Raw genomic sequence first — 24,175 nt, forward strand, 5'->3', positions numbered from 1 at the left:
ATTACACTGACAGCGGCAGATTTACATCCAGCCTCCGTCATGCATACACTCACAGATCCTCTGAACGTAATATATTCACAGTGTTACAGCCCACAAACAAAATCAGTGAAATGCAAAGCTGAAGAACGAGCTGGAGAACTTCACAAGGTTGTGACATGACAGTGATGCTGAGCAAATCCAAGAGGCAAAACATCATGTAGGAAACTCATACTGTTATCTACAGCATCATAAAACATGCATTTTGGTTTCATTCCATTCCACAGACATTTCAAACATTCTTAAATAAAAAGTTTTAAACCATTGCACAAACCAGCTAGCTCACTAAATTAAATATCTGAAGCAAAACTGAATAGACAAAGAAAAACCTTGAATCAGAAATGTTAATACATAATGCAAAATACTGATTATAAGCATAAAAGCATAGATGCACACACGCAAAATCATCATAATACAGGATATACATTTATTTTTTGTGTGTGAACAGTCTGAAATGTAAGTCATTTCAAATAAGCACCATTAAAAGTGGCAGTTTAAGTACCAATCACATGTGCAATACTGACTTACAGTACTGGAATACAGAAGCGATATTCACCAAACCTGGAACATGAAGCTGTTGCACCAAATAGTTATGACAGAAGCAGGTAGATACAATATGTATTAAATAATCCTAACAAACATAAAAAATATGTTTCATTTAAATACATACAAAAGTACAAGAACAAAACGTGGAGAAACGGCTGAATTTCACAGTAGTGAAATTTGTCTAGCACCTGCTGTGACCTTGTGCAACCTGGTAGATGGGAGCCAAGGTCTCGAACACACACACACACACACATATACGCTCTGTTCCAAAACCTAGTGAGCATTTAAAGGCATCAGCAGAGTATGAAGGTCAATATGTATGCTACGTTTGCATTTGAAGTGCACTCCAAATTGGTCACTAGTGTCAGTGAGCTCCCTATGTAGCTCAGTAGGGTTTGAAACAGAGTTTCTCATGCACACATATGCAGTGTCACCCTCAAACATGGGCTGTTGTTTTGTTTTAGTTTTTTATGAAATGCCAACCTAACCTAAATTTTCACATTTTCTCACCACATCCTGACTGTAAAGTATCTGTAAAGTAATCCTATCAATTGTATTCAGATCTTAATGATGAGATTTGGACTGCAATGCTATTTTTCAAAAAGTCTGTGATATAAAAATGGCTCTGTAAGAGTCACTAATTAGCCTTATTTTGATATGAAATACTTCAATCTTAAAGAGAATTAGCTTGGCTGTTCGACTTCATCGAGATGGCTCTTGATAAACTAAATAACAAGCTACTTCAGCTCTTTTACAAAACCTAGTGAGCTGCCTACATAGACTCTCAGCGTGAAGGCTGTTCAGAAAGGTAGGAGGCATGATTGCATCGCCTTCTTTTGCTGAACATGCAGAGAAAAAACGCAATGCGTAATCCATTACAGCATGCATGCATGCATTATTTTAAAAATAGATTATGCTGTTATTGCTTGCATGCAAAAATAGATCATGCTAGATTATGCTATGCATTATTGTTTAGCAGTACGCAATTATACATACTGCTAGCAACAGCAAAATCATGGGTTCGATTCCCAGGGAATGCATGAATTGATCAATCTAATCAGAAATTATTATTTTATACAATATTTGCATGTTACTAAATTGAAATCAATATCTAAACTCAATCAATTGTGATTAAAAAAGCAAGGAAGTTCACTATGTTTGGGTTGCAGAGCCAATATAACACAGGCAATAATACAATTAATAAAAATAAAAAAAAATACAAGACAAAAGATTGTTGATAGAGGTCGTGAAAAAAAAAAAGCTGTTACAAAGTCCATTGGTTACTGGCCAACCAGTGGCCTTAAAAATAACTGAGCTTTACCCACAGTGCAACAGGCAGGTCAGTATGCTGAAGAAGTCACTTCCAGGGCCAAAGTGTGGATTACAGCAAAACATGGCAAAACGATAAACCTTCAAGTCCGAAAACAAGAAACAAACAAAATGCAAGTACGCAAACACTTGACTAACACACTGCAAGTACATACTCAGTGCACGGGGTGATAAAGTTAATGCATAGTTAGAAACACTCACGTTTACGTAATTGTGTTCTGCTGGAAATATCAGTTCCACTGCTTTCATTATTTCACGTAAGAACATTTTTAATAAGAATATAAAACCTTGTTTTTGACAGTACGAATGGAGAAGACAAAAAGAAACCTCTGTGAGTGGGAGTGGTGGGGTCATTATCTCTTGGGGGGCATTTTGCTGGTGTAAAAGTCTCTGCAGGTCTGGCAGCAGCGTTGGTACCAGCGCATGTCCTGGCACAGGTTCTTCTCTCGGATCACCCTGCAGTAAACCGCCCACTGATCCCCAGCGCACTTGTACGTCAATGCAGCTGCCACAAATGACAGAAGGACAGGACACGGCATTTCATAGATTCAATTAATCGACACAATCCCTGACAACATGCCTCAACATCCCTCCAGACACGCAGGCTCATCTAGAAGAGGCTAATGTTGCTGTTGCACTATTAAAAAAGCTGTTTCAAATTGTATTATTAACTATTGGAGTATGTTTGATGAGAAAATACATTTAATTTTACATTTAATGTTTTTACATATAATTCAGTGTTCAGTTTTATTTTAGTAATATTAACAAACTATTAGATTTTTTTTATTTTCTGCAATTATTTTTTAAACATAACTATAATAAGTTTTAGTTTTTACTTCGTTTATACATTTTAGTTCTTCAGCTTAAAGGAAGCTAAACTGAAAATATTGTCTTGTCATGAAGCCTAGTTGAATTAAAATAAGATTATTATTATTTTATTTCAGTACATATATATTTTAAATAATATTTCTGGGTGGGGGGTAGATTGTGTCATACATCTGGTTGAAACTGAACATTCAGGGACATATAATGATAAAAAACTCAGAATCATAAAAAACAGTACACTGCTTAAGTCTTACCCAGTCTCGGGGAGGTGATGGTGTTCACATTGACTTTCACATTGCACGTCTCAAGATGACACTGTCTATACGCGGAGGGCTTCAGGACTGCTGGGCAATCACTGCCATGGCGACCGGTCACTTTGTGCATGCACTGGACCACTCTGGACTGCAAGCCCCGCCCACAGGATGATGAGCACTGCAATCAACCAATCACCAGGGCTGAGTTTCCCAAAAGCTTCGTAAGCCTAAGAAGTTCATAAAAAACGATCGTACGACTGATCTTTATATTATGGTCTGTTTCCCAAAAGCATCGTAACTTAAGTAGCACTTGAAAATCATCGTAGATCCACGGGTGCTCTGGAGTAATCGTTAAGCCCTAAGTGCATCGTAAGAAGACAGATTTATACGGTCACCTGCAGGACAATCAGCAGATTACACCATTTACTTGCTTCAAGCGCAATTGTATTATAATATAAGGATTTGATTGTGCTTTATTGTACACTTTATAACTCGTTTTCTTCATTTTTTTTATTAATTTATACATTAATTAATTAAAAAGGGCAGGAAAAATTAGAAATACACATTTAAATTAAATGACTGAAAAAAAAAATTAAGAATAAAAAAAGTAATAAAGGAAATGCTTCAAAGACTGGGGGGAAAATATGTCAATGACTTGCCGAAGTGCACGAAAACCAGCTATGTGTTGGACCCGAAAATAACGTCTCTCTCTCACTCTCTCAATACTGTAGATAAATAAATACATTTAAATAAATTCATGCATTTAGCAGACGCTTTTATCCAAAGCGACTTACAGTGCATTCAGGCTAACAATTTTTACCTAACATAATATATAAGTATATAAAGTATATAACATATTATTATGTAAAGTATAATATTATAGGCTATAATATAATATAATATTGTATTGTATTATAGTTATTATATCCATGTTGTCTGTCTGGAACGCAGCATTAGGTTAACGTCAATAAATGATTGTGTACTATAATTAAGAGCCATTCTATAACGTGAGATTTCAGCACTTGATAAACGGACAGCGACTCCTAAGTAGCACTTGCTTTACGTGCATTGTTGGAAAACACACGTGAAACAATAACAAACGTTCGTAAAATTACTCGTAGAAAACGTTCTGAAGCTCTAAGATGAATTGTTATCGGGAAACCCAGCCCTGATAACAACAGATTAAAACATTTTCCACATCAGACCTCATTTTACTCATACAATACAGACTCTACTCAATACTTCAACACAGCTCCTTTCTACTTCAACTGCAATGTTTTTGTGATAGATTTCAAATCAGGAATAAAATCTGATATAAAAATATATAAAATATTTTATGTAGCAAAAATAATAATAATAATAATTATTATTATTATTGACATTTTGGCTAAAATGTGCAGCCCTACAAACAAGCACAGCAAACCTGAAAATTTTAAATCACAATTGAAAAAAAAAAAAAAAAAAAAAATCACACTTGATTGATTACTTCGCTCAAATCATGCCATAAACATATTTTGGTAACACTTTAGTATAGGGTCCAATTCTCACTAATAACAAGTTGCTTATTAGCATGCCTATTATTAACATATTGGCTGTTTATTAGTGCTTATAAAGTACGTATAATGCATGGCATCCATAATCCTACCCAATACCATAAACTTAACAACTACCTTATAAACTATTAATAAGCAGCAAACAAGGAGTTAATTGAGGCAAAAATCATAGTTTATGGTGAGTTAATAGTGAGAATTGGACCTTAAAATAAAGACCCATCATTTTCCAGGCTGGTCAGGCTAATGCACGTTTATTCAACAGCAAACAGAGGCAACTGGCAATTTTAAATGTAAAAACAGTTATCATTTCTTACATACATTTTTACAGGAGTTGGACATTCCCTCTGCTCAAATTTGACAAAACTCAACAATTGATGGCAAACATAATTTTAGAATAAACTGAAAAACTTTAACGTATAAACTAAATACATTACATTTACATTTATCTGACGCTTTTATTATGTCAGAGGTCGCACACCTCTGGAGCAACTAGGGGTTAAGTGTCTTGCTCAGGGACACATTGGTGTCTCACAGTGGATTCAAGCCCAGGTCTCTCACACCAAAGGCATGTGTCTTATCCACTGAGCCAACACCACCACACGTTAGTTTATAATTAAAATCATTAAAAGAATTCTGTTGTTTTCATGCAAACCACATACTGGACAGTAAATAAAGATTGAGACACGGGCCTCCATATCATCAATAAAGTTTTGAAATAGCACAGAAAATGAATTGATAAGAGCATATTAAAACTGGCCAAAAAAATGTAACGTACTACAAACACATGCAAGACTCTGAGTGAATCTCCTCACGGTAAACCGACTGAATTAGATTTCCAGTGGAAGACAGCAGGAGGAAACGGTTCTTGAATAATGTGTCGTTCTGCTTCCTGTGGGACGTATCCCCGCCATCGTCACACTCATGCATTTAAGACCCAAAGGAAGCTTTATTTCTCCAATAACACGCCAGCGAAATTAAATAAGCATATCTCTGTGACAATCTAATACATTTTAATAGACTTATAGTTCGACAGGGAGGGAACAAATTCAGTTATTTCATCACTGGCTGAGGAGCATGATAAAATGATAAACACAAAATACATTGACCTGATTATGACACAGATGAATAGTCCTCAGTACGATGCAGTCAAAATACAGTCTAGATCAGGGGACTAAATATATTCATTATATACATATATATATATATATATATATATATATATATAGAGAGAGAGAGAGAGAGAGAGAGAGAGAGAGAGAGAGAGAGAGATCATTGCATATTAATATGCTTATAGATCCATAGTAATGCATTTCTATAATTATATATTTTTATATAAATATATATTATATATAAACATTCTGCATTTACAAGTTTGAGGTTGGTACAATTTTTTTACGCTCACAAAGGCTTCATGCATTTGATAAAAAATACAGTAAAAACTGTAAAATTTTGAAATACTATTATAATTTAAAATAAGTGTCTTCTATGTGAATATATTTTAAACTGTAATTTATTCCTGTGATCAAAGCTGTATTTTCAGCATCATTACTCTAGTCTTCAGAGTCACATGATCCTTCAGAAATCAGTCTAATATGCTGATTTGAAACATTTATTGTTATCAACAATGTTGAAAACAGTTATGCTGCTTCATATTTTTGATTTCTTTTGTGACTGATATTTTTTTCAAGATTCTTTCATGAATAGAGGTCGACTAATGCTAACAAATGGAAGCTCATAGTAAAGTGTGACCTATAAATCCTCCAGAGCCCAAACTTTTGAACAGCAGTGTAATTTGCCATTTGGTTCACTTTTCTTACATGGTTTCATTTCTTCTCAGAAATTAGTGTGAGATCAAGCAGTATTTGTCGCAGACCCCTGGGCTGGAGAACCGTAGCTGTCGGCTGCCATGGCTGCAGCCCAAACAAACCAAAATTGTTTAGCGAAGTGGCAAAAGGTGCATGAAAGCAATATACTTCCCTGCCTCCGAGGAACCCAGACTCCTTTCAACGACGCACAGTATTTCACGTTTACAGGGGATGACGGGCTATTGGAAATGAAATCAGCGTGGCAGGTTAGCATTGATCTCAGCGCTGCCCGTCGCCAGAGTCTAGTTAATAACTTTAGTCAGGGAAAAGCCGTTCTCAACACCACATGCACTGTGAATGAGAAGAGACGTCGCATGCTTCAACCCAAAAACATCTAATCTGCTGATCAAAGGCGGCTCTGAATCACAGTCTATGACTCCCTCAAGACAGGACCATGTTTGATTGGAGCTAATGAATACGACAGAGCGCTTTAACATCTGGTGTATGAAGATAAATACAGAAACTCCTTCCTCATGTTAACATAATACAGCATTTTAAAATGACTGTGGAAACTACTGAAATTATTTTTAGAAATGCTGCATTACCACAACAGTGGTCTAGAATGACTAAATAGGTTGGACTGGATAATGGTTAATATTAAAGTGGGCTGGTTAGTTTTAATGTGATAAGTAAAATAAAAAGTAATAATTTATTCACTCTCATGTCGTTCCAAACCTGTATGACTTTGTGTTGTTACTGTTAACTAAAACTATTAAAAATAAAGCAAAAAATAAAAATAAAAATAATAATAATTCATATTAATTTTGCTTCCTAACATTAAATCAAACAGTTAAAACTACAAAGAAATATTTAAACTGTAAAAAACATAAATGCAAATTAGAAATGTTAACATGGCAACTAATGAAATAAAATAAGTTTAAGTTCAAGGGTAATACAATTTTAAAATAAATTCAATTAATTAATCAAAAACAGCTAAATACCAAAAACTAATTAAAATGACAAAAGCACATAACATTTCTAAAACCTTAATCAAAATGAAAACTTTTTTTTTTTTTTGCAGACAACTAAAAAGTACAAAATGTCTGAATATTTTTGTTGTACACGCTGTCAAAAATAATTTGGTGCAGGATTAAATTTGAAATATTTCTTCCTCAGAAATTGCTAGTACATTTCACAACAATTACAAATGAACAAATTGAATTAAACATTGGAAACATTTTGGAAAATATATATATATTAATATTTTTTTTTTTTACAGTGGACACAATGGAAGTCAATGGGGTCCAGTGTTGTTTTGTATTTTGTAGAAGAGAATTTGTATTTTTGTGAGTAAATCATAACAGGATGCTCATTTTTGGCTGACTTGTCTATTTAATGATAACCAATAGCTTGCATGGTGTGGGTCACGATGGGCAAGACAAGTCATTTCAGATGTTCTTACATTTAAATGAAAGATTATGAAAATATGTTTCACCTTTGAAATATCATTTTGGTGATTTCATGTTCCCTGAATTCTATTATCTGGATGCCCATTAGTGGCTGACATGATGGAGACACCAAATGCACTGAGACTAACACAAGAGAAGAGCACTCCAAACACAGACTGATCCTAGCCGGCTACGATCTCTTATCCCATTCACAAATAAAATATGTAATATGTCATTTTGTGCCAAAACACACAATGTGTTCCACATAATTGAAAAGGGGTGACATTAATCCACAGCCTGGATGAAAGCAGAGCAGCCACAGCACAGAAAGAGCCTGATTCTCCTCAGCTAAAGAGGCTATTTCTATTCAGTGGAAGAATTTCACACAAGCCGCCTCAGTCAGTCATATGAATGGATGTTCATACTCATGCGTTAATGAGTGTAAATCCACCGGCTGTAATATTCAGTAAGGGTTCATTAATGTAAAAAGAAAGAAAAAAATGTCAGGATGGATTTGTTACAATACAATATTGTGTTCAGACTGAAGTCAACAACTTGCAACAAACACAACTAAAATAAAAGTGTGGAATACCCATAATCCCTTGTGTCTGAATAATCTACAATCTCTGTTATGGTAATTAGCTTGATTATTTATTTAACTAATCTTACAGAACTTAATCTGTCAGTATTATAGTGTTAAAAGTGTAATGAATGACTTTAAGTCTCCCATGATAAATGTAGCAATAAATATGCTAAATTATTTAAGTAGCACTGATCCTTAAGTATAAAGGTGAGAGCAAAACTATTATGATCTATATAAAATATAAAAAGTTAATAAATCAGTAAATAGTAATGTATGTATATATATATAAATATATGCAACTGTATTTAATCATACTGCAGTCATTAAAAAAACAAATTATTATTAATTATTTTCTTAAAAAATACATCTGAAATAAAATATAAATCACATGAAGATCATAAATGAAAAATATAAATAAAAAAATAGAAATGTTGCCTTGGCGAACCAACGGAAATAAAATGTAAGATGCCGTATTAAAACTATTAAAAATACAACTTAAATAAAAATAAAATGGAAACTAAAGTATAAATATATATACACACATTAAAATGACAAAAACACATAACAAAATTACTAAAACTAAAATAATAACTGAAAATATAGAAATAAAAGCTGCTTAAAACTGAAATAACAAATTAACAAATTTAAGTTCAAATGCTAGTTGAGTTAAAATAAATGAAAGCTAAATAGAAATAAAATAAAAGTATATACCAAATATTTAAAATCAAATTATATTAATTATAACAAAATATTATGATATATAAACAGTATTATTATAACCGCAGGAACTATGTAGCTCGTCTTTTCTGCAGAGCACTGAAATGAAAAGAAGCAGGTCTACAGAGGGAACATCTGCTCTTTACATGAATGCATGACACATGCACAAATATCAGATGCTTTCTGCACCAATGTCTCACTAATGGGAGAATCTAATGATACGACCGACTTCACAAACACATGTCGCAGAGGCTTGCATAGTGAATAGGGAGAGCCCTGGACGTGAGTCGAATCCAGCAGTAAACCACAACAGGCCATGATGTTAGCATATTCTTCAAGGGATAGATAAAACACAAAAGACACATGAATGTGAAATTGAGACCTTCAGTAAAGATCAGTCTCACCATGAGGTCCGACCACAGTCAGGAAAACATAATCCACAACCTTCAACCGTCTCCTTGAGCCTTTGTCTCAAACGCCTCCAATCACAGGAATAAATTACTATTATAAGTTCTGCTGTATTAGTCTGTCATTTTGAATGAAATTAGAAAGTTCATTCACTATTTCTCCTCTACCTGAACCTGAACCCAAAGCCTCATAGAAATGTCTAAAGAGATTTAGATTTTCATTTCCAATTCACCAATTAACAACATTAATTACTTATGTTGTAATTGTTGTATCTTGTACTCTATACTGAAAATGTGTTTCACTGAGCCTCCAATTGGTCAAAACCTATAAAAGTCAAACAAAAGCAAAGCACATGCCGCTATTTCAGCGCTTGACCCTTATAATTGCTGATTGAAGCTATAATCCTGCATATATGAGTACAATATTTTTTTGGCAAAATGCCTTACTTGGTCCTGATTCTGCATGGTCAAAAGCGATGCTAAAAAAAGCACACTTGTTCACTCATAGAGAGAACTAATATTAATCTTCGTATGCAAGTCAGGAACTACATTATTGTAGTGTAAGCCATATAATATTGGCTTTAAATGACCCTGTACTCGAGATATGAACATCGACTAATGAAAAGCCCATATTCCCAAAACACCAGACACTAAAGCATGAGAAGCAGCACTATGATAATGGCGTGTCCACTCTGAGGTGGCGAGAGCTCATTACTGAGCAGCACAAACCTCAGGAGAAACAGAGGAACAGACAGATGGAGATCTACAGGCGACCCTGGGCCGCAGCGGTCAGCTCCTCCGGGGCGGCAGCAAGGTAACCGCTGACAGCCCACATGCATCACATGTGACAGCGTGCAAACTCTGATTCAGCTGAAGATCTGTGGAGGCGTGCAGAGCGCTCTCTCACCGGCCTAATGTCTGCCTGTCGGCTTTCATTTGACTCATTTGATGCATCACAGCTGTGTTGTGCAGAGAAATAGTGAGTTAAGCTCAATTGATAGCATTTGTGACTTAATGTTGATGACCACAAAAGTTTATTTCCATTCATCCCTTTTATTTTTAAGCAAAATTAGAGGTTAGAATGAGAAACTTTTAAATGGAAGTCAATGGGGCCAGTTTGTGGATATGTTGTTTATGTAAAAATGTGTCTTATTTGTGATGCAAAACTCCCTAAATCACACACGCACATGTTTTTATATATATAATGTCCCTTTTCTGAATAAAAGTATGAATTTCTTTTAAACAATCTTACTAACCCCAAACTCACTTCTATATATCGGCTTCTGATTATCAGGTCACCCTACCTTGGACCATTCGCCGGTCTTCCACTCGTAACATTTGGAGTGATCCTCACACGTCTCCACCTCTGCAGGACGAGACACGGGATCACAGAGACCCTGAGGATTGGTGCAGGTCACGCTCCTCTTCCTGCTGCCGCGACCGCATTCAGAGGAACACTGGGACAGACAACGACAAGGAGAATTCAGAAAATAAAATAAGTGAGCAATTGGGTGCAAAGAAGGATGGAGATAAATAAAGACATACGCAAGAGTGTTGGTAATTAGAGCAGGCTTCCTGTTGAGTCACACTTCTCTCCGCTGACTAAACCTACTCTAATGAAGTGATCACAACATCAGCATCAAGATCTGAAATGAGACCTACAGACTCCAAAACAACCACAGTGCCCTCCATAGGCCAGGACAAACCCCACAGGCACAAGAGCACACATCCTCTCACACACCCTCACATGGTCCAGGTGTACAGGATGTGTCTCATGAAAGGAACTATAGCTTTATAGTGTACACTTTTTAAGGCACGTCATCTTCTTGTGTTAGTCAAGGCTCCTAATGCTATGATTTAAGTACTGTATTTATTTTTACATTTCGACATATTTTTCACCCTCTGCTGCTGTACCTTTTAAACTCCTGTAACTGATCTAAACATAAATATCAAATCATAAGAGGCCATTGACACAGAAGGTGTTTTTGTATTCCGTTGTGCTGCTTTTCCATAATTTTCTAGTCAAACCTTTTAAATGGATGTCTTTGGCCACTGTGCCGATGTTAAAAGAAGTGCAGCTCTAAAAAATGAATGCATTTTAAGACCTTTTTTTCCTTTCCACTGCCCTGCATCTTGCATTTTCTGTGTAAACGGCCCTTAATAGTGATGAATTCTGAATTTCAATAGCATTTATGGCACAAATTTGAGTAACATGAATTTTAAAGGGATACTCCACCCTAAAATAAAAATGTTGTCATTAATCACTTACCCCCATGTCGTTCCAAACCCGTAAAAGATTTGTCCAAAATAATGACTTTATTCAATAATATCTTTGTCAACAGTCTCCTCTGTGTCTCTCCACACCACTCAAACTGCCTACGCTCTTCTACATGTATTTCTGCTTTGATTTGAAAGAAAACAGCGCATCCTTGTGGCACGGCTGACACCGAATATCATATGCAGCATATGAAGAGACACAGAGGAGACTGTTGACAAAGGAATTGTTTAATAAAGTTGCTATTTTTGTTTTCTTCGCATACAAAGGGTATTCTCATCGCTTCATAACGTTACGGTTGAACCACTGAAGGCAGATGGACTATTCTGATGATCTACTCTTTCATACTTTTCTTACTTTTCAAACTTACTTGGCAGTGTATGGGACAGTTTTCATCCAGAATATCTTAAATTGTGTTTTGAAGACAAACAAAGCTTTTACGGGTTTGGAACGGAATGGGGGTAAATGATTAAGGACAAAAAATTCATTTTGGGGTGGAGTATCCCTTTAAGACTGGCTTTTGAAACATTTCAAGCTAAAAGGGTCAACTTTAATCTTTTTTGTTTGTTTTTCCAGTGCTCTGCGTTTCATGTTTCCTGTGTGAACAGTTAAATGTGACAAATTCCATATTTGCATTTTCCAATAAATGTAATGGAGTATTATTTTGTGAATGTTAATGACCATTCACAACAGAACATGCTCTTACATTTCTGTCACTGTGTTCATTTATTATCATTAGTCTGTAAAGATGCACTAGATGGATATAGTTGACCATTGCACCAATCTCACTGTATTTTCAGCATCTAATGGCATCAGGGATGCATTTTTATTTGCATTTATTTTAATTATAAATCTCACTATCACAAAAACATTTTTTCAACTTGTCCATCCTTTTCTATAACAAAAAAAAAAAAAAAAAAAAAAACATTTGTGAAAGCATTTGTTGCATAATACTGATTACTAGAAAAGAACATTTAAACTCATCCTAACTTTTCCAAGCTTAAGGTGTGGCTTACAATGATAGTGAATAGAGCATAGATCACAGAAATGTGAAGTTTATAATTTTATAAAATGCTAACATTAACTCTTCTGTTCTTACTTCTGTTCTTTTCAAGAAGTAAGTCAAGTTAAAGTTGGTCAAGTGGGTTAGCTGCCTTGAGCTCAAACCTTGGACCATTCGGAGGCCTCCCAGACGGTGAGGCAGTGGCGTCCCTCGCAGTGCTGTACGCTGGCTGGTTTGGGGCTCAGACAGTACAGGTCTCTGGTGGGGATGTACGTGCCATTTTGCAGCTGGTACACACAGCCGACTTCCCTCTGCTGCAAGCCTCTGCCGCAGGTTACTGAACACTGCGCCCAATCACCAGCGACCCACCTGAGAGGAGCAGAAACCCAGAGAAGACACTCATACAACAGTTCTGTCAATATCCAGTGCATTAGTGAAAGAGATCTGAAGTCTGAAAGGGAATGGGGTCTCCACTGAAACAATTTGTGACAGCGTTTGCATAATGTTACAATTTAACAAATAATTTTGTTAGGAAACATCATCAAATCTGGATGCTTTAATCGTCAGTTTACTGTATGACTGAATAAAAGCAGATGAAATGAACTTGGGATTTACAAGTAAAAAAAAGAGCCGTCTTTATTAACTGCTTAAACAACAGAAATCTGTTCTGTCCCACACTCAGTCTTACAAGCACCAAAATCGATTTTACAGTTATGGACAGAAACAGAGGTGTGCAATTACTTTTCTAAGTGATCAGACTTACATCTGGTAATAAAAAGGAGTGGAAAAAATCCCTGAGAAGTACATTGATGGAGTTACTTGGGCCTTATCCAGAGATCAGAATATGCACTTGGAATTGGACTTAACTGACTGAGAACACCCTACAAAACAGCCTATAAACCTGTGTTATTTTAGTGTTATTGTATAGTATTTATTGATGTTTTCAATTAGATGTCATTTTGATATTTTCAGTTTTGCTAAAATGTAAGTAATTTCATTATGTGATTCTGTCTTTTAAAAAATTATATATATATATATATATATATATATATATATATATATATATATATATATATATATATATATATATATATATTTTTTTTTTTTTTACCTTAATTTTTTTTTCTGTTTTAGTACTTATATTTTATTTATGACTTTTTACTTTTATATAGTACTTTTATTTTTTTATATAAAAAATCAGTTGCAGAGGAAAAACTAAAAAAATTTAATTTAAGCTTTTTTTTTCAGTTTAAGTTTTTAAAGTTTGAATCATTTTATTTATATTTTATATGATATTAACTTTATATATATATATATATATATATATATATATATATATATATATATATATATATATATATATATATATATATTTTAGTATTAGTTAATGATAACAAACCAACAAACTGGACGCACAGGAGTGAGTTTTGAAAAGCAAACACCGATCAAACTTTCTTCAAAAGATAAAAAAAATCGCTGACAATCTTATTTTTGTCTTTTTAAATGATTTAAATAATAAATTAAGATCCATTTGGTGGACCCAGGGGCGGATCCCTGTTGCCACCCCATTTATAAATCAGATAATATTTTTAAGTATATTTTATGTTCATAGCCTACACATTGAAGGCCAAGGAGACCCGCACCAAACAGTGAGTTAAGCGGTAAGTTGGACACCAAGTCGAAAAAGTCCATAAGCAGACAGTTAACCCTGCATCAACCACATTGTCACGTTATTTACATCTGAAATAGTTTGTTGTCTCATCAAATTTTTCTATTATCGTCAGGTCAGATCAGGGTCTAACGCAAGTCTAGCTCTTTGTTTGTGTTTAAACTACTGCTGTCACAAAATTGGCATGCATCCACTTTCCCAGCATCTATGACTATCCAATTTTGAAAAATGGTGGACATGCCAAATTAAACTGAGATATCTAAGCGGTGCCATAAGCTGGTGATGCACAAGCACTGCACGTTAATGCTAACTCAGAGATTGTCCCATTTAGCTGTACTCAGCATTGAGAGTGACCGTGCAAAAGCAGTTGACTTAAATGAGTTTGCTCAACGCTTTGCTAGCATTCATGGAAACCGCCGTCTGCAATTGATTTAACCTGTACAGTTTAATAGTCATGTGCAATAAAATAACTTGTTTTTTTAACAAATTGTGTTTTTGATGTTTGCCCTCAAGTGATCAGCAGTTTAAAGTGATCAGCAGTTTAGAGAGAGATTATGAATGACATTCTTATGTACATTTTAAATTGTTGTATGTTACATTGTAATAATTCCAAAGATGGGAAATGTTTTGAAAGTCATGGTTATCATTGCAACAATCCTGCATTATAATCTTGTTTCAATCCTAAATCTATTGATGGCTTATGTTGTATGACTAAATCTGTCCATATTTCCTCAAAACTCACTAGAAGACATCATTTGAGGGGTCTTTTTTTTTTTTATCTCCCGGGGAGCATACCCCAAACGCCCCAAGAATTGCTTTATCACACAGTACAATTTAAGTATATACTACACAGACTGTTGATAGTGATTACACAGAGAAAAGGTCCACAATTTACAAATTAAGACCAACACCATCCAAAAACACAGCAACTGTACATCTCTGATTTGCATCTAAAATCTGCATCTTTAAAAGCTACAGATGAAGAAACAGCTTTTGGAACTAGAGCAGACTGATTTTATCACCACAGCATAAATCAAATTCCACATATTGCTCCTAAATCACTGCAAGCTAGCATGATAAAACCAAATGTGAATTATGGGTAATAAATAAGCATATGCAATAAATACAGACAAACGTATGCCATTTGAAAAGCTGTAGTATATAGTTATGGCTATAGTGAGGGTCAAGGAGCATCTCTGTGACGCATGATCCTTGAGGAAGAACACACATCAGTATTTGTCATGGCTTTCATCTGTATTTTCATTTGGAAGTCTTTTGTTCTGGATTTGTTGGGACCCTGTTGAGTTTTCTGTCAGCTGATACACACACACCGATTCGAGGTGAGAAGCTGAGGCGCTTCTGGTACCTGTATTGGCAGGGGTGGGTGTTGCAGTGGCGGATTTGAGGCGCGGGTCTGTTCTCCTGCTGACAGAAGCTGTCGTTGACTTGAGTCATGGTCTTGTTAACTATTCTCATGCACGACACCACAGTCCTTCTCTCTCCTGAAACATAACACAGCAAAACATTTATATATATAAAGACATACTATACTTTCATGAAGTGTCACTCAAGTGTCATCTTGCATATACTTACAGAAATCGATCAATCTGAATGCTCTTTCTTACGCGTGTTATGTACAGTTAATAAAAGAAACCGAGAAGCAATGTGTGATTAAACAGTGACGTTTCACTGTAACAGCTTTTATAAAGGCAGCAATATAATTGTAAAACTTCTGTTCTGTTTTTGTGTTTTGGTTTTGTCTTCCTTGTGTGTCACTTGACCTAGTTTGTAGTTAGTGTAATCACTCATTCTGTCCACCTGTACAGTTATTTAATTAATCAGCTCCTGTGTGTATTATGTTATTAAGGCCCTCAGTTTAGTTCCTTTGTCTGGTATCGTTTGTGCTACTTCTCTATTGGATTAAACTAAGTTCATTTTGACTAACTTCATCATCCTTGAACCAAGCGTGACAACATTAAAAATGCATTAAAATGATATATATATATATAAACTCTCATTGTAAACTAGCTCATATACCGATATTCATAAATGCGGAATCCAGTTATAGATATAGTTATTGTTCTTGGTGTAAACAGGCCTTTATAATTATTTGAGCATGATATCTGTCACAACTTAACATTTAATAAAAATTTATAAAAAAAATTTATAAAATAAACAATATGAATTAAACAAAAATGTTTAAACATTTAACACATAATGTTTAATAGCTAAAATGTAAAAAATACTAATACAATTAATCATATTTAATAACACTCACTATACATAAGCTGATATAATTGTTTTATAATAAGTAATTTTAAACATTTAATAAATACTGTTTTAAAAAATAAAAAACACTTAAGAAGGATAATACAATAATAGCATTTAATAATATAAATTATTATATTTATAATATTAAACTGTAAACTATATTTACAGATTGCATTTTATCGAAAGCCACTCATATTACTGTTTGCACTAGATGAATATTATATTTTATATATAATTTATAACTAGCTGTTAATAAATAATTCTATTATAATAAATAATTGAAAACATGAAATAATGTTTAACAAATAACTGCATTTAAAAATCATAATAAATCCTAAATAAAAATAAATAAATAAATGATACAACATTTATTAATAGTAATAATATTTTATTAATTCATTAAATATTATATAATATTTTAAACTGTGAATTTAAATGTCACAAGGAACAACATGAGGTGTGTCCCAAATCGCGTATACTTATGCACTATAATATGAATTTTCTATGTTTTGTAGTAGTTTTTCATACTGAAAATTACAAAAAGAAAAAGTGCACTTTAAACACCCGGATGATGCAATTAAATAACCGAAAAACTAAGTGTGGAAACTTGAACACTTCATGCACTCAACTGTTGCAACTTTAATTACGTTACAAAGGGGGAGGAGCTATCAGACTCTGATTAAGAATAACAAACTAACCCTGTATAATTCATACAGTACATGGTTAGGTACATAATGCATGAGTACATAGTGTAGGAGTGCATAGTGTATAGTGCTTCATTTGGGACACAGCTATGGTTACACCGTATCTATTAGCTCTATGGCAGTTTGAGACGTCTGCACAAGTTTACTAACAATCCACTGAGGATGTTAATGTTTGGACTGAGTCGAGTGTTTAACCGTGTTTTCTCTGGCACGTGTGAGCGTTTGCGTCTTATCTGATGCTATCTGCTCCACTTTCACCTCCCAACCAGCCATGTCCCATTTCAGGTAATTGCAGAACAAACCATTTCTAATTAGAAATAACAATACAAGGTTATTTCAAGCGGTCATCTTTGGAGTCGGGGGTCGTTTTGTGGTCATGACCAAATTATGGTCACTGACCCGCGTAACCGGCGCTGAATTTGCCCGGGACCTTTAATTTGCTGTGAACTCTGAATGTTGTTGTTGCTTCAGAAGGTGGCGGGACGCCAGACTGTTGGATTAGCCATGTCATTAATTTAGTGTTGTTCTATGTTTGCCAAGAAAAACTAAGAGCAGTCGGAGACAGAGATTAATTCCTGCGAGCGGCGAGCGGTGAAGGGCAGCCTAAGAGACACAGAGACAGAAGCTTTGCTCCTAAACATAGTGCGCTCCCTACATAGTCAGCATTTTAGCCATCATGTGTGTCAAAGATGCAAAGCTTGTTCCAAAAGATAGGAAATGAAATTATGATGCCTTTATAGATAGATAGATAGATATCAGCATCACATGTCATGTACAGTATAATTTATAGACAGATGTGAACTTAATGCAAAAAAAGGGGTCAGCATAAATACTTTTACATAGCAAGGGTGCATAAAATTGTTCAAAAGTGACACTAAAGACATAAATAATGTTATAAAAGAATAAATGCTGTTCTTGAACTTGAAAAACTTTTTGGGGGGGTTTCCACGACTGTTCTGATTTTCAATGTTGAAAACAGTTGTGCTGCTTTATATATATATATATATATATATATATATATATATATATATATGCAAAAAAAAATTATATTTGCATATTTAACAATTCATTTCCAAAAATTCATTCACCAACTGAGCAAATTAATGCAAATCATTTCTCAAATAATGTTCTTTCAATATATGTATCCATGAGCTAGTGCTCGAGTTGATTATTACAGATCCTAATTCATCCCCTCCAGCTTTATTAATGTATGACACGCATGTGCTGGCATCATAAAACACATCATTATATTCATCAGTTCATGATTGGCTCGAAGGATCGACACAGACCATAAAACAACCTCTATTACATAGATGTGTCTAAAAATTTCCAAAAACTGACTTTTTCAGGCCAGAACATGATTTGCAGCTCATGTGGAAAACATGAAGTAGAATGAACTGCCCTTAAAACCCAATTCATCAGACAGAAGCAACAGCACTTAACAACTGCTTTACAAACAGATTTAATTCATGTTATTGTGTGCAAGTACACAAGCTGATGCAACACTTCTCACAGACAATGCCCTTAGGAAGCAATAACCACTGAAGAAACAAGCAGATCAGCGTTAAAACGGGAGCTATTTGAGGAAAGACTGTTGCAGATTCATGAATATAACAAACTGTCACGCTCAGACGGGCTTAGAAAATAAGACCGGCCTCAAAGTCACCTTTTGGGTTATTTTATTCAAGCAAAAGACATGTTTAGTCTCAAGTGAACAATGCATCCACCACATGAGACGACTTTCTTTCTGCACGCTTCATTCCTTTGCGAGTCAATTATTGCTGATATAATTACTCTGGGATTCTTTTTTCATAGCAGTAATTATTATTATTTTGGGGGCTTTAACCTGCTAGATATAATCACACAGCTGTGGTTCAGAAAGGGAGTTTTTGCAGTGATGCAATGGAAGAACCATTTTTGGCTCTACAGAGGAGCTTTCAGTCAAAGTTTCTAAAAAGAAGCATTTTTTTCTTAGTGTAAAGAACATTTCAAGTATCTAACGCTTCTTTCCACTGAAGACTGCAAAATGCCCGTCCACTTTTTCAGCAGCGCTGGTTCCTGAAGTACTTTTTACCCAATAATTTAGCTTTTACTTCCAGAACCCGACTGCTGCACTCTATAAAGGACGTTTTGCAGACTCTAAATGTTCTTCGGGGAACAATAAATGCCTTTACTTTTAAGAATGTACTCATGAGAATCAATGCAGACGGGGATTGTGGGAAACGACCGGCACGAACCTCCTCCGCAGTGCACGCTGCAGTCCTCCCAGCTGCTGTGGGTCCACAGGTACATGTGTTCTGGTTCCTTCACCGGGTCACTGACGTCCTCCTGCGACCGGTTCAGGGCAACCGTGTATTCATAATGGATCCCATACGTCTGATCGTGGAGCAGCAGAACCTGAGAGAAAAAGGAGCAGTCAGGAGCTCTAGTGTTTCTTTATTACCTTATGTGTTCTGTATTTTGTATCCAAGATAATACTTTTATTCAGCATGAATGCATAATTTTTTGTTGTTGTTTTGAACTTTCTATTCATCAAGGGACCCTAAACAAAGTATTTCACAGTTTCCACAAAAATACAAAGCAGCACAACTGTCTTCAACATTGATAATGATCAGAAAAGTTTCTTGAGCAGCAAATCAGTTTATCAGTGTGATCTCTGAAGGATCATGTGACACTGAAGACTGGAGGAATGATGCTGAAAATACAGCTTTGATCACAGGAATAAATGACATTTTAAAATATATTTAAATAGAAAACAGCTATTTTAATTTGTAATAATATTTTAACATTTTACTGTATTTTTGATTTAATAAATGCATCCTTGGAGAGCAGAAAAGACTGCTTTCAAAAATATTAAAAACATATTCATATATTATTGATATACATCTTGAAAGAACTCCAGCCTCCAGCAAACCCTGCATCACAAGATTACATCTCCTGAGAGCCGTTCCTCACAGACGGTGGACGTTTTCACTTCACAAGACATTAACTGATGGACTGGAGTGGTGTGAATTACTTGTGGATTATTGTGTTGTTTATATCAGCTGTTTGGACTCTCATTCTGACGGCACCCATTCACTGTAGTGTCCACTGGTGAGCAAGTGATGCAATGCTACATTTCTCCAAATCTGTTCTGATGAAGAAACAAACTCATCTACATCTTGGATGACCTGATGGTGAGCACATTTTCAGCAAATTTTCCCTGTGCACACTACATTTTTTTTTCACCTAATTTGAAGTATTTTGCATCTCTTTAGTTATTCAAGGTCAGGAAAAAAACTAAACGAACTAAACAAAATTTAGCTGAACTTTTTTAAATGAGTCTGAAAACACTCTGACTGTTTGAAGAGCATCTGTCCACCAAAGGACGTCTGAGAGGAAAGCTTCATCTGAAGCCTGCTTCATTGCTCAATTACTTTAATTAAAGATCTCTCTCAAGACACCTTCTGGCTCTCCAGACTAAACAAACCTTTTTGTTTTAAACTCTCGGTGACTGCTGGGGAGTGGAGATTACAAGTCTATTCTCTTCATCATAAAGAGCTTCAAGGAGATATTAACTGAAATAACGCACCTGGATTATAGGATTAGAGGACTGGTTTTCATTCAATAGTGCGCTAAATTCACTTTGCTTAGTGCTTAACTTAAATTTTTTCCACTGATAAGACATATTTCAATGCTCTAAAACACTTAATAAAGCTTTCTTCCCAAACAGATAAATTTTTCTTGATTTTATCAAAATAAAAAATAAAAAAATTACTGCATACATTTCCCTGTTCCAGTGTTTTAACTAAAAACAATTCTTAAAATAAAGCTGAAATAAAATAAAATATAAAAATGAAACAGAAAAAATACATTAAATGAAAATTAGCAATTAAGTACAAAAATTACTAAAAGTTAAATAAAACGCGAATAATAATAATAATAATTAACTCATTTAAAATATATATTTTTAAATAACCCAAAATAAATGGCAAGGAACACGTTGCATTAAATGTGAAACTTTCAAGAAAAAGCAAAAGCATTTTCTTGTAAAATGCACTACAATCTTTGTTATATTTACAACTTTGTAAAATCACTTTTACATTGTAATAAAATTGTCAAAAGCACAAAACAAAATTACTAAAATAATCCAAAATTGTTATACAAATTGAAAATATAAAAAGCTCATTCAAAATATAAATAGATACTATAATGGTGTAAATAATACTACAATTCAAGGCTCAAAAACATCAACAGACGACTGAAATAAAGCCGTACTTTCATATGATCTTCAGGTAAGCAGCACAAAATACAGGAAATGCAGTTAACTAAATTGTTCGCACAAATATCTTGACTTGTCAGTATTTGGAAGGGGCCCACTGTGACTCAGAGCAAAGAAATAATGAGGACCCTGGAGAAAGAGCAGAAGAGGAAGAAGAAGTGAAGTGGATAGAGGAGAAGGAGAGGAAACAGGAGGAAAAAGTAGAAAGAGATATAAAAGGGGACGTGGGAGATGGAGAGAGCAAGACAGTTGGCCATCTTGATTTTTGCCTTGTTTTCCAGCACAAATATTTAAACATTCTCAAGATACACTTACACAAGTAGCAATATCACTTTTTTAAATATGGAAATTTGGTAACATATAGTAAAGGGTATAATTCTCACTATTATCTTGCTAATTTGCATGCCTATTATTTGCATATTAGCTGTTTATAGTACTAAAAAAGCACATATTCTGCATGATCATATTCTACATCGCTAATCCTACCCAATACCTAAACTTAACAACTAGCTAATTAACTATTAATAAGCAGCAAATTAGGAGTTTGTTGAGGCAAAAGTCCTATTTGATGGTTTGTAAAGAGAATCGGACCTTGAATTAAAGTGTGACCAGATAATTTTCTTACACAAATGCATCGATTTGATTCAGAAGGCCTCTATTAACCCCCTGGAGCTGTGTGGAGTACTTATTTTAATCCATATTGAATATTTTTGAGCTTCAAAATCTCAGCACCCATTCGCTGCCATTCTAAAGCATGGAAGAGCCAGGACATTTTTTAATAGTTTTAATAGTCAGAATGGATTCGTCTGAAAGAAGAAAGTCATATACACCCAGGATAGCTTAGGTGGGGTCATTTTCAGTTTTGGGTGAACTATCCCTTTCATATTTGAAATCTTGTTTTCAAAAAGAGTCCTGCCATTAAAATGTAATTTTGCTTTTCAGGTAAAGTATCAAGTGTCTTTATTCATGAAAGTTTGGATATTTGGAAAAGGACATATACGGAGACAGAAAATCCTTTTTATAGAGGTATAAATAAAGTGTATTTAAGTAATTATGCACTGAAGTGTTTTTGTAAATTAAAGGCCAAAAAAGTGCAGCATTGATTGTTTTGAGAACATGGATCTTGGTTTGGAGAAATCAGTAGAAAGTGAAGGTGTACTTTAACTTTTGTTGACGTGTTTGGAGACCTGTTTTCTGTATTTATTTCTGCAGTGCAGCATCAAGCTGCTTTTGCATTGTGATGACATCATGATGAAATCATTGCAGTCGTGGAAAAGCAGCTCTAGAAATGCATGAAGGTGAAGACTTCTGAACTTCTGAACCAGCAGTGGCTCCGTCCCAAACACATCTGCGTTATTGCTCTCAAAACATTCAGCGTGATCTCTTTTCCATTCAGTTTATGTACAGTATTTGCTTTGGATTCAGCAGACTGCCATGTTTTCCGAATATATCATATACCATTGTTTTGTTAATCCTGAAGTCGTTCATGATGAAGACAAAATACACCATAATTATAATTTAAATCAACCAGAAACCAGGAGAACATGACAGTCACAGTCTGCATGAAATCAAAATCACCCCCATTTACTTTCTTAAAGTGACAGTTCACCCATTATTTAACATATGCGGTTATTTTTTAGAATTAGGAATAGAATTAGTGATTGCAGGGCACTTAAGAGGACTTTTATTTCATTATATTATCTGCAAGTACGGTTTTAAAGAAAATAACCATTTAAAAGATGAATTATATGCACAATGAAATGTGCATATAATACAATTAAAAACAGAACGTAAAAATAAAAAGATATTCTAAAGAATGTAGGGAGCCAAACTGTTCACAGTATAATGGAAATAAAATACGAGAGATGTCTACCGTTCACTGTTTGGTCACCAACATTTTTCAAAATGTAAATAATAATGACAGAACTTTCATTCAATGTTCATGATTCAATCAATTCTCTGAAAACAAACATGTCCAGGCCTACAGTATTTCCCACTGATCATATGTGTATGCTAATAAAATGTGCAGCAGATGGCTTTTTACACTGATTTTTAAAATACACTTCAGAAACGTGTGAAAGACTAATTCATATAAATGAGAAAGGTGCATATTAGAACCTAATGTATTTACCATGAGGTGGAGCGGAGACTTTGTGGGTCCTTTGGCAGACATCTTTTCCCACTGTCCTCTCCTCACGTAGCGGACCGTGGTGCCAGCGAGCTCAAACTCCCCTGGCAGCTCGATTTTCCAGTCATTGTTTATGGATCGCTTGCTGGAGTCCTTCAGAGCTGCACCAGTCAAAGAGGAACACATTCATCTAACGCACACTACACAAGCAGCATTACAGCAAAACGTTGTGATTCAGGTATCAAATATAACAAAATCATATGACCTGAGTAGCTAACTTCAAAACTTTGACTTCAAAAATTTTCTTAAAATACATGCCAATCATACAGCATGCAGTAACATATTCATGCATGCTTTATGA

General features: G+C 34.7%; 1 protein-coding gene across 2 annotated transcripts in view; it reads right to left on the minus strand.

The window, feature by feature from the left end:
• Nucleotides 1-449: 449 nt before the first annotated feature.
• LOC128017384 (A disintegrin and metalloproteinase with thrombospondin motifs 17) overlaps nucleotides 450-24,175 on the minus strand; it is a 90,616-nt gene continuing 66,890 nt past the window's right edge. For both annotated transcript variants that reach the window (XM_052602752.1, XM_052602753.1), the window contains 7 exons: nucleotides 23,818-23,975; nucleotides 19,663-19,822; nucleotides 15,817-15,952; nucleotides 12,946-13,150; nucleotides 10,808-10,960; nucleotides 2,991-3,168; nucleotides 450-2,416 (listed from right to left, as the gene is read on the minus strand). In XM_052602752.1, coding sequence (XP_052458712.1) covers nucleotides 2,265-2,416; nucleotides 2,991-3,168; nucleotides 10,808-10,960; nucleotides 12,946-13,150; nucleotides 15,817-15,952; nucleotides 19,663-19,822; nucleotides 23,818-23,975 — 1,142 coding nt within the window. In that variant the 3' untranslated portion in view covers nucleotides 450-2,264. The remainder of the gene's footprint in view (nucleotides 2,417-2,990; nucleotides 3,169-10,807; nucleotides 10,961-12,945; nucleotides 13,151-15,816; nucleotides 15,953-19,662; nucleotides 19,823-23,817; nucleotides 23,976-24,175) is intronic.

This window comes from Carassius gibelio, chromosome A7 (assembly GCF_023724105.1).
Source record: "Carassius gibelio isolate Cgi1373 ecotype wild population from Czech Republic chromosome A7, carGib1.2-hapl.c, whole genome shotgun sequence".
NCBI classification, from domain to species: Eukaryota; Metazoa; Chordata; class Actinopteri; order Cypriniformes; family Cyprinidae; genus Carassius; species Carassius gibelio.